Consider the following 12,262-nt stretch of genomic DNA (forward strand, 5'->3'; position numbering starts at 1 on the left):
ACTTATATATGGAAATGTGGCCACAGGCACAGAGCTGCGTGCATACAATTCCATGCACAGAGGTTCGAGGGGATCACTTTCAAACTAAATGAACAGGCAAAATATTTGCTCCAGTTGTTGTTGTTGTTATCACTGAAAAATCTTTTAATCTTTTAATTCAACAAAGTTGGTAAGAATTTCCACACAAATTGTCTAGTTACAAGCTAGCAATTAAGGCAAATACCATTAATACAGTGCTTGAATTCTTCTATTGCATTTATTTAAGCAAGCAGCAGTTACTCCTAAGTGCATCACACAAAAATATTCCAAATATTGGTAGGGGCAGATTCCAGAGCTGCTGGGTGCAGCTTCCATTCAAGTCAATGCAGCAAAGCACGGAAAACGATTGAGAGCATACAATGATACCTGTTGATGGCTCTCGCCTGGCTTGTGAAATGTCAATGCGGGGAATAACAGGGCCACGTGTTCTTCCACAAAGTGCATAGATTACGGAAAGGCGACGTTTCTTTCCCAGGTTTATCCAGTTGTAACTGCTAGCAGGAATGTAAATTTCTTAACATTTGTTGACATGGTTTAAGTTATAAAAATGTATTTGCCATAAAAGCTCTATAATACAATTCAGGAATGCAATGTATGTGAAATACAGTTGCAGAATCAGGTACTGCTCATACTGATACCTTTTGAATCTTATTGTACATAGACTGAGTATGTAACCAATGCATAATCTGATGGTTTAAATAATCCTTCATCTTGCATCATGATCTCTGTTGCATATATGAAAATCATACATACATACATGTGTATGTGTGTGTACACACGCGTCTCTATGTCTATGCACACACACACACACACACATATACACCCATATAAATGTAAATGTATATAAGACTATATCCAACAGAGCTGTAAAGTTTGGATTTGAAGGCAAATAGTTGCTCTGGAATACTTGAAGGCATGAATCTAGCACTCCTTAAACCAAAGGTGTGTATTCCAGGGATTGTGTAGCAGCCACACAGGGTAATTGCATGATCCCAGAAAAAGCAACAACTGCTTTAAGCAGTTGCAGATGGGTTACATTCACATACTTGTACCATAAAGCACAGTTTTGCCTTTGAATTTGAAGTGCTGCTCAGCTCTAATACCTATTATGCAGTCACGATGGCAGAACAATCCTCCTCTGATGCAAAAGGCCACATTCTACTTTATGACAACATTCTCTTTTTGCCCACCAACAAGAAAAATAATTAAGTATGAGTATCTTTTCCAAATCAAGTACATTTCACAATCCCAAGTATAAGTAATTAGGGAAAAAATACATTCATGGGTCCAAACTAACAACTATTTCAGCAGGAACTTCACAGTGATCCAACATAGGAAGCACAAACGTACATTTGAAATGGGAAAATGGGGAAGAAAACAAAATTTCTAGATAAGGCTTGGTTGAGACAAAAAACCTAAAGGAATGAAGTAGTAAAGATTGATCAGACATATGGTTCTTTTGCCAACCATTAGTTGCAAGTATATTGTTATTTAGGATTAAATAGGTGCTGCTTTAGAGGTAGGAGACATTGATCTAAACCGAGGTAAATAAAGTCCAAATTTACTTTCAATTCCTGCAAATGTGGCAACAGCCAGTTTGTAACCCCCAACATGGTCAGGGTTAGGCGCAGGAAGGGTGATCCTAGATTTAAGCACTGGTTCAGATCCTGCTGGCTTTCTGCAATAAAAAAAAAACATTTTTTAAATGGAACATTTAGCTAAAATATCTTTGAAAACAAGATCTTTCTGTAACCCAAGACCATTTTTCTCTTTCCTCTTACCAGTGATCCAGCCCCCAGGTCATAATGTAATTTCAATATTCACTTTGAACTCCAGAGGTGTGCTCTTTCTCTTCCATGCCATATTGATTGTCTGGATCTCTCCCACCACTGACTAGAGCAAATTAGTCAATTTAAGGTACTTACACTCCTCCAAAATCAATGTAAAACCATCTCTGCAGTAGCTCATATGTCACCAGGGTCACTCCAAACTGAGGGGATGAACGAAATACACGCGCTTGAAAGTAAAATGAAAAACATATTTGATCATATTAATCCTCAGGCTTACAGAACCCACCCACACCCCTTCATAAACTCCCTCAGTTGTTACCTGCAGCTCCTTTCCAAAAAGCCCTTGGACCTTCCTCTCGTAAGATCTTTCCAAAGCAATCAATGACACCACTGTAGGTGGTTTGTCCTGCCCGGGCTGCTACCTGTAACCTTGTCTTTATCACATCTGCAGGGGTCACTAAAGATGCGGCAGGCATCCCTTAAAAAAAGAAGGGCTGAGAGGAAACCATTTGCTATATTTTCAAAGGAGTCACTTGCATGTTATTTTTTATGGGTGCATACTTACTAACAACTTTGCCTGGCTCACCTAAGGGTTTTGACAAGCAAAATCCACATTTTAATAAAGCTTTTTTTTAAAGGAAGCCAACTATGAAATCTCCACTGGAACATATATAATCAGAGAGAAAAATACATTCTGATGCGCCAGCAAGGCTCAGTCCAAATAAGGTCTTGCATTGCTTCTAAAGATGCCTAAAATTTGTAAGCTATCTTTAAATGTTGAAGAAGTTAATATAATGTTGAATCATATACCAAAGTGTTGGAATTTGACTGTTTTTTAAAGATTTTTTTTATCCCACCTTTATTATTTTTGTTGTATTGTTCATATTATGGTAGTGAAGTCACTGGTAAACCAGTGACTATTGATAAGTATTAAATCTAAGCTACATCTTGTTTCTTGTTTCTTTCTCTTTTCCTTCTTAGTTGGCTGAAGGTTAATATTTTTTGTTTGTTTTAGTTTGCCTCCCAACCAAGTGAAAATATTTGTAAAGTGAAGAAAAAAGAAAGGAGCAAATTGGCATTTCTATGTCCCAGGTGTTGAACTCATGCAATGTGTTTAGGAAATAGCCCGTTTGGCCTTATATTCAATTAGTCAAACAGAAATGGTCAGAACATATCCAAACTAGCAAAGAGTCTAAGTTCTGAAGTTTTCAAGTTGGAGTCCTCTATGGTTTCTGTTATCTGATCATCTGCACAAAACCCTGGAAATCAGTCTTTCCTCTGCCTTGCCTCCTGTTTCAGGTATACAGCCTATTAGATGTCTGGCTAAGCTTGAAATAGAAAGTTGTACACAGTTAGGAACATCTTTCCCAACCCAAAAAGTATTAAAACTCCCAGTTTAATTGTGTTTCTGTATTCCTACAGCCAGATACGTATATTTTAATATCTAATATCTTCTATAACGCCTTGCTGGAAGGTTACTGCTGGCAGAGAAACAATAGAAAGCAACAAAGATTTAAATCATGCAAAGGCAGTGGGCTTGATCCCCCAAACCACTTTCTATGTAATAGTGGAAAGCAAAAGGCACATCATATCTAATAACTTTAGGAATCCAATCAACAATTTTTGAAAAGATATATAATGGAATTTGCCATATTTAGAATTGAAGGGGGAGGGGAGTCAAAAAATAAAGCAAGATTGTACAGTATTCAGAAAACACTGTCTCTTCTTATTTTATTACTTTTCCATTCTGCAGCAGTTCCAAACCAACGTGGTCAGACAAAGATGCATAAATCTCCTTTGCTTTTTTCCCTTCCTTCTTCTCTCTAAAGCTTAATAATTCTGTAACAGTTTTCATCCAAACCACCATGGTTTGGCTCCAGAACACAATCTCACTTTTTTTAGTAGACTGCTTTGAAAGAGATGTAAAAGTGTGTGTTTATCACTAAAATAAGAACTGTTCCTCCATTCTCCAAAACCAAGAGAGAAAGGGGAAGACACTGTGACTTTTTACGTTTAAAGTCCGAGGGATGAATGCTCTTCTATGTGCAAGCACTATTGCTCTTGAACTTTTCCACAAGCAATCATTTTGGCTTACACTTAATAGAAGCTGGACTATAAAGATTTGTTAACACTTGAAAACACAGCAAGCCACAGGGATGCATCTGTTCACACAAATGGTGCCATCACGTGAATGTGGTTGGGCTGAAAGTTAGTTAATGGCCACAAATGTTTCCAAGGCATTCCCCTTGGAGAAATCAGCAAGTGTGAACTGTTAGCTTTGTGATACAATGGCCAAATAGTTTTGTTTTCTGCTCAGTTTCCAAGTGCATCTATCGGTAGGAATTCCACAATTGCAATCCAGGAGTTTTCAAAACCCCTTTAATTGAAGTGGTCCTGGATTCTTAGTTGAGTTTAATCCCTCCAAAACAGGCATTATATAGAGAATTAAAAGCATACGGAAAAAAAAACCCCAAACCAAAAAACTGAAGTCCTTTCACCATTGCTACAGAATACAAACAATTGTTCAGAATTTATCATCTATCTATATGCACATACATACAGTATATATGATCGCTTCACTTCAGTCCATGCTATATCATTTTACTTCCTTTTTACATAAAATTTTCCTTGACTTCTAAATACTTAGCACACTTTTCCACCTATCCAATTTTATACTGAATAACGAAGTTGAGACATTACTCTAAAGAGTGGTGGGTCGAATGGAAAGTAATCTGAAATGGAAAAATAGAGAATATACAGGACAAAATCCCATGTTACAAATACTGGCAACAATTGATAATGAGAGACTGCTTCAGTGGTTGGACTTCAAAGAGACAGTTATTATATCTGCAATAATTTAACAAAAGGACAAAGAAAAACTAGAAAACACTAAGAAATGACACAAAGGCTTGGGTTTCACACAGAGGATGCAGAGCTCAAAATGTTTTTGTTCTATCACAAAATTCACTCAACTTTAAATCCATTTTATTTTGACTAAATATATGCATTTAAAAAACAAAGCTATTTTGCTTGTTCAAGCATTAAAAACTAAATTGGGAGATTTATGGATGTTATGCCTATTTCAATATCAATTAATTAATTTTACAGTACAGAAAAGCGTAAGTCAAAGATACTGTACGTGTAAAATAGTACATGCTCTTAATTATTAAGTTAATGGTATATACTAAACAGCTTCTTAAAGGTGATAGACCAGGATCAGGGAAACCTGCTTTCAAATCCCAACTTGATCATGGAGTTCAATAGGTGTCATTGGGCCGACCATTTTATCAACTACCCTCACTGAGCTGTTGTGAGGATAATTGAAATGTTGTGGAGAGATCGCTCCATACTGGTGTCTTCCAACTCCAATTCCTGCAGATGAAGAATTCTCTGACAAATCTTGGGTGAAAATACACTCTGTGATCCTCCTTTTAAGCAATAGCGTGAGTCAGGAAATTCAATTGTATCTTCCATCACTTTAGCTACCAGAAGCTACCAGAAGCAACAGGAGATCATCTAGGCATCAGTCAAAAAGACTATTTGGCTGCATGGAACATTTGAGATATATAGTCTGAGTACAAAACTATGCCAATAATAAAATGACTTATAACAGAGACAAGCTAGAACTATTCCAGATTATTCAGGATTTCTTGTTACAGAGCTCAAAGTTGAAATATCCAGGAGTTAATACCTGCCATTTCAGAAACAAACAAACAAAAATCGTTGCATTGAGTCTTTCCATTTAGAAGACAGAAGACAAAATACTCAGCAAAATGTGTTTTTGAGGGCAGTGGGCAACAGCATGCCAAAAAAAAAAACCAAAACCCCGATTTCTGAGCTATGATTCCCTTTAGCAGGATCACAGCAGGACAGACAAGAAGCATTTACTGTTTCCCTTTTCATTCCATGCAAAAGAGGCATGGTTTCTCCAGAGCCATTACATTTCTATTATTTATCATAATAACAGGAGCTTTCCCTTTCTGAACACATTAGAATGCAGCATTTCAAATATAGTGCCTGAAAGTCGTTCACCTACCATTACTTACACATGGTAACAATGACCACAACCTTTTTTCATTTTATATGTAACTTTTCTCCTCCTTTCCAAACATACCACAAAAGTCACTAGAATCAGCATCATGGATCTTACCCTCCTCCTTCTCCCTCATTAATGTAGATTCTTGACACACATTTGGATTCTATCTTGAATTGATATTTAAAAATGTGCTATGATTTTAAAGGTGAAAAGTCTTTTTCAGTCAACTTTCCCCCTCTCATACTCATTGCCTAGAAAAGAGCTCTTTACATTATCATTTCAACATTCACATCTTATTCACTCATACGTTAATGCATATAAATATATAGAAAATATTGAAAACCGTAATTCAAAACTCTCCAAACAGACAGAGCTGCAAAGCCTGGGCTACCTGCACTAATACAGCAGACTAAAGCCAAGAGGGATTGATTACCAATACTATTCAGCACCATTTTTCTGTACATGCACCAGAGGCCTGGTGTATTCTGAGCACAAATTCATTCTTGATTTCAAGATATAGCGAGCTTAACATCCTATCACAACCCTGGAGATCAACCAAAAATGCCCCTTTTTGCTGATAGCATCTCAGCTCTCAGTCTTGCTGGCAAGAGCATGCAAATAGCTATATTGCAGGTGGGCAAAGTGAAAAAAATATATAACCAAACAAATGCATTAAAATGGTGGTGAGAAGAGAGGGGTTTCAGAGAAGGTCAACAAGCACAGCACAAAGGGTAGATCACTCCTCAAATGACTGTACACAACAGTAGGTGATAGCTGGTGTTGACTGATCCGCAAGAGCTAAGCAGGGTAAGACCTAGTTCGCAACTGATTGGTGAACTATCAGGATATTGCAAAGCTGTAGGCTAGACTGGGAAATAGGAAAAAAAAAGGCAATGACAAACCACTTTAGAGCTGCCAAGAAAATTACATGGCTGTCTCCACACTGTCACCAGGGGTGGACCTTGACTCAAGGAAGACTCTACCATTTCAACACTACCATTTGCTAGACCTACTTTCCCTAAACCCAAACAAATCTTGTGAAAACCCATGTTTGTTCATCTGTTGATATATCATCATACACCCAGAAACCTTTAGTTCATGTTATACTTCATACGGAGACATAGGTTCTTATGTCCCATTGGTTTAACCAACTTATATAAAAAAGATAGATAGATGATAGATAGATAGATAGATAGATAGATAGATAGATAGATAGATAGATAGATAGATAGATAGATGATAGAGATGTTAGACAGCCAATATGATTATTGGTAATGATATTAAATTATTAAATATACATAGATATCCATCACCTTTTGGGGTAAGCAGTGTATGCAAAGTGCAGAAGCGCAATAAAAAACAGTAAGTTGAAGAAATTAAAGGTGTGAAAAGGGGAGGGAAATAGCTAGATTCAGTTTACACCAACAGCATTCACAACATGTCTACGTTTCTTTCAAGCCTTCCAAATGACCCTGGCTTCCACCATATCTGTACCCCAGTTCATACAGTCTTTTTGTCTTTAAGCTTCTCAGCCTGTTCTTTTTGAGGATTTTCTCAACTCCATCCACTGTGCCTTTCTCATACTTTCTCTTTCCTTTTCCCCCAAATATTTGTTTTGCAATTCCATTTTCATGTGTTCTCTCTATATGACCAAAATTTCTCAATGTACTTTTTTTGTACTGGTTATTCACTTTTGTATTCACTTTACATTCATTTAGCACCTATTCATTCTTAACCCTATGTTTTTATGTTTTATTGATTTTATTGCAATTTCTTTGTTTGATTGTTGTGAGTCACCCAGAGACATTGAGAGTCAGGTGGCATACAAGTTTAAGTATCCCTTTCCCACTGCATTCAGCTTCCTTTTTTGTTTCTTCTGACATACCTTTCATTTCCATATAACAAAACTGGCACAAGCACATGCTTGTGTATATCCATCTTAGTAAATTTGCCACCAAGATATAAAATTTATCTTCTTGCCCTAGGGTTTTGTGTGTGTGTGTTTGTGTGTGTGTGTGTGATTTTTATATAACCTGCAATAATTCATTCACACTTTTCTTCTCAAACACAACTATTTTGCTGTTTGATATATTAATTTTCAAATCCATACTCCTTGTTGCATCATACAATCTAGTAGGATGGTTTAATGTTTGCTGCAAATTATTCAGGTTCTCAATGAGCAACACATCATTTGCACTTAAAAGTGCAAGCACATTAACATCTTCAGCCAAGACATCTCTATCATCATCATAAACTTTCCTTGCATATTTATCCATAAACACACTGTAAATAACAAAGGAGACTTCACACATTGGCTACTCCCTACTCAATTTTGAACCATTTCATTTATTCTCAATATATTCCACCCAGCAACCAACCTTTCTATTTCATATCTGCACAAACCATTGTAAAATTCAAGTTTATTCACTTTATTATGTTTTCTTTAAATTACCAAATGTATAATAAACCTTTTCACACTCCCACATTAATCAGTGACATGCTGAAAAGAGAAGGCTAGCCTGCATACTCTTCATTCACCTACTGCATTCTCTACATTTTGCTTATTGTCACCCCTTCTACTATTTCAATCAGAATTCTGCCAAAAAGCCTTCCCAGGCACACATAACAACTAATATCCCTGTAATGTTTGCATTTGACTTTCACTACCTTTCCTTTTGCATAGGGGAACAGTGATAGCACTCTTCCAATTGTCAAGCACAGATTCATTCTTTGCATAAAGGTTAACATCTCATAGCCACTTCATAAGCAAATCGTATCCATATTTCAGCATTTCTCCAGTTACATTAGCTACACTTGCAGCCTTACCATATCTTTATTACCATTCTTACAGCACTTATTACTTCCTTTTCATTATTTTTCCCTTGGACACTAAAATCTAGAGTATTTGTTTCAACTCTGCCCTTCAACATATCACTATTATTCCAATACACATCATTAAATTTGCCTTCCTGCTTCCCCTCACTTCAGTTTCATCCAAAAACATTTCATTAATTTTATGTCTAATTCCTTTCACTCTGATACTGGCTCCTTTTTATATTATAATTATTAATATACAAAGAGAGGTAATACAGTTAACATAACTTCAGAAACCTCAATCAAGGTTATATCCCCTAATATAGATGTGTGTGTGTGGGGGGTGTCTCTGCACATAAATATGATATCATTGAATTTTATTATTATAATGCCTACATATGATTTATTTGTCAGTTATTTTATAAGGCCTTTCTAGCAGTTCAAGGAGAAATATACAGCACTCTGTCTTCCAATATTTTCCCAGAACATGGACACTACCAAATAGGTAGGATTATGGGAGAGTCACTGGCACAAAGTCACCCAGTATGTTTCCATGGCTGAGGATGGCTTGAATCCAGACCTCTCTGGTCCCAACCTAACACCTTTTTCAGTACTGCAGATTTGTAGTTAAAAATGTGTTTTAAAAAGGACCTTTTTTAATGCAATAAAAATACTTACCTGCTATTGCTCCTGCTAGAAGCAAATATCCAGGGCCCACCTGTCCATCTTCACTTGCAAAAGCAGACTTTGTGTGAGCATAACAAGGGAAGTAAATGGCAGAAAAGGGGATGTCACGAAGGAAACAGGCTTTGGCTCCCTAGAAGAGGAACAAACAAAAATAGAAGGCAACAAATCTATAGTATGGACAGGTAAAAATGTAAGAGAGAATCAGGGTATAAAGGGATTTAGAGCTAACCTTGAGGAAGATATGGGTGAACCATTAAGGAGGGACTCTGACAAGAGATTGCACAGTCCAAAGATTGAAGGAAATGTGAGAAAGCCACTGAAGGATCCAGCAAGAGTAGGAAAATCACATTTCTTTTTCCCTACCCCATGAAAGGTCAAGCATCAGGGCAACCAAGATAAATTTTATCCCATAGTCCTACTGAAATTCAGGCAGAAATGCCTCTGGATTATCAGTATTCTGAAGAATGCACAAAGCTGAATTGCCATTACTCTTTTAACCACCTTCCCCCTGAAGCAGATATATACTGCTGGGTGGCCATCACAAACTTCCAGATCCAGATTTAGATTCAGATCCAGGGTTGTTGGGGTTTTTTTCCCCAGGAGTGGCCACATTGCTTCCTTAAGGACCACTACCTTATGACATAATGAGTTCATCACTCCCTGCATCGACCCAGTACATTTCTAACAGCCAACCTGAATTGGCCAGGGTCAGAAGACAGCAATCGGGAATGATTGTTAATTGCCCTCTCACCATTCCACAGGACCAAGAATTCAACAGAATTGTTTTTTTATTCATCAAATTTGTATACAGCACAATCTTGGCAAATTAAATCTTCTTTTCTAGCCTAACCAAGATGCAGACCTTATTACCTGCTACAGAGGGAAAAGACTTCCAGGTAAGAAGAAATATGGTTTATGACCCATTACACTGCGTGCACAATTATTAGGCAAGTTGCATTTTTGAGGATGAATTTCATTATTGAACAACTACAGTGCTCTCGGTCAATCCAAAATGTTAATAAACCTCAAACCTGAATATTTAAGGAAGTAAAAGTGAGGTTTTGGCTTTCTTAGGAGCATATCTATGTGTGCATGATTATTGGGCAACTATTAGTGTGCAGAATTATTATGCAACTAAATGAAAAACGAAAATTCCCCCATCTCATCTGTTAAAGTGAGAATAATAAACAAACAACTCAAAATTTACAAATAAACATTTCTGATATTTCAAACAAAAAATCAGTGACCAATATAGCCACCCTTCTTTGCAATAACAGTCATAAGCCTTCCATTCATTGAGTCTGTCAGTTTCTTGATCTGTTGATGATCAACTTTTTGTGCAGCAGCAACCACAGCCTCCCACAGTTCAGAGAGGTGTACTGTTTTCCTTCACCGTAAATCTCCCGTTTGAGAAGGGCCCACAAGTTCCCAAAAGAGTTTAGGTCAGGTGAGGAAGGGGGCCATGTTAGTATTCCTTCATCTTTGAGGCCTTTACTGGCTAGCCACGCAGTGGAGTACTTTGATGCATGCAATGGAGCATTGCCCTGCATAAACATCATGGTCTTCTTGAAAGATGCAGACTTTTTCCTGTACCACTGCTTGAAGAAAGTGTCTTCTAAAAACTGGCAGTAGGTTTGGGAGTTGATTTTGAGTCCATCTTCAACCCGAAAAGGTCCAACTAGCTCATCTTTAATAATACCAGCCCATACCAGTACCCCACCTCCACCTTGCTGGCGTCTGAGTCGAAGTGGAGCTCTGTGCCCGTTACTGATCCAGCCACGGGCCCATCCATCTGGTCCGTCAAGAGTCACTCTCATCTCATCAGTCCATAAACCCATTGAAAAATCTGTCTTCAGATATTTCTTGGCCCAGTCATGCCGTTTCAACTTATGTGTCTTGTACAGAGGTGGTTGAGTTTCAGCCTTCCTTACCTTGGCCATGTCTCTGAGCACTGAACACCTTGTACTTCTGGGCACTCCAGGTAGGTTGCAGTTCTGGAATATGACAGCACTGGAGGATAATGGGTTCCTGGTAGCTTCACGTTTGGTTCTTCTCAAATCTTTGGCAGTTAATTTGCGTCTTTTTTTCCCAACAGGTTTCTTGCGACCCTGTTGACTATTGCAACAAAACGTTTGATGGTCCTGTGGTCACGCCCCAATATCTTAGCAATTTCAAGAGTGCTGCATCCCTCTGAAAGACTTTTTACAATTTTTGACTTTTCAGAGTCAGTTAAATCTCTTTTTTGGCCCATTTTGCCTGAGGAAAAGAAGCTGCCTAATAATTATGCACACCTTGATATAGGGTGTTGATTGCCTTAGGCCACACCCTCCCTCATTACACAAATACACATAACCTGATATGCTTATATCCAATAAGCATTCAGGTTTATACAGCTTGGAGGTGGAAAATATGCATAAAAATGATGATATGGTCAAAATACTCACTTGCCTAATAATTGTGCACACAGTGTAGTTTCCTATGCTGATATGGTGTGGAGTAATAGGCGAGCATAGCCTCTCCTAGCTTACTCTCTTGCATCTCCACAATACATGTCATATCCACCTCTGAACCATGATTAAATCACAAATATAGTGTTCTTCTTAGAGAGCAGATGGGCATTAAATAACAGCACCTTCAGGCCAGGGAATGAAGTTGATCCTCACTTTCATAGCCTTCTGGTAACAGTTAAAAACAGGGCTCTTCCAGAGGGCCTTTGGGGATTAACTCTACACAGTGGCACAATTTTTCATAATTCTATAATTACAGTATTTTATCTCTACAGTAGTTGCTATTTTAATTAAATTTATTCTGATTTTGTATTCTGTTTTTACTATCTAAATTCTATAAGCCTCCTGGAGTCTGGATGGTTTCAGGTGGTTGGGTACATTTCATTCAT

At 37.6% G+C, this 12,262-nt stretch overlaps 1 protein-coding gene across 3 annotated transcripts in view; it reads right to left on the reverse strand.

Moving 5' to 3' along the window:
• Positions 1–237: 237 nt before the first annotated feature.
• SLC25A13 (solute carrier family 25 member 13) overlaps positions 238–12,262 on the reverse strand; it is a 123,611-nt gene continuing 111,586 nt past the window's right edge. For all 3 annotated transcript variants that reach the window (XM_063303665.1, XM_063303664.1, XM_063303666.1), the window contains 4 exons: positions 9,358–9,496; positions 2,149–2,307; positions 1,965–2,055; positions 238–1,717 (listed from right to left, as the gene is read on the reverse strand). In XM_063303665.1, coding sequence (XP_063159735.1) covers positions 1,537–1,717; positions 1,965–2,055; positions 2,149–2,307; positions 9,358–9,496 — 570 coding nt within the window. In that variant the 3' untranslated portion in view covers positions 238–1,536. The remainder of the gene's footprint in view (positions 1,718–1,964; positions 2,056–2,148; positions 2,308–9,357; positions 9,497–12,262) is intronic.

This window comes from Candoia aspera, chromosome 4 (assembly GCF_035149785.1).
Source record: "Candoia aspera isolate rCanAsp1 chromosome 4, rCanAsp1.hap2, whole genome shotgun sequence".
NCBI classification, from domain to species: Eukaryota; Metazoa; Chordata; class Lepidosauria; order Squamata; family Boidae; genus Candoia; species Candoia aspera.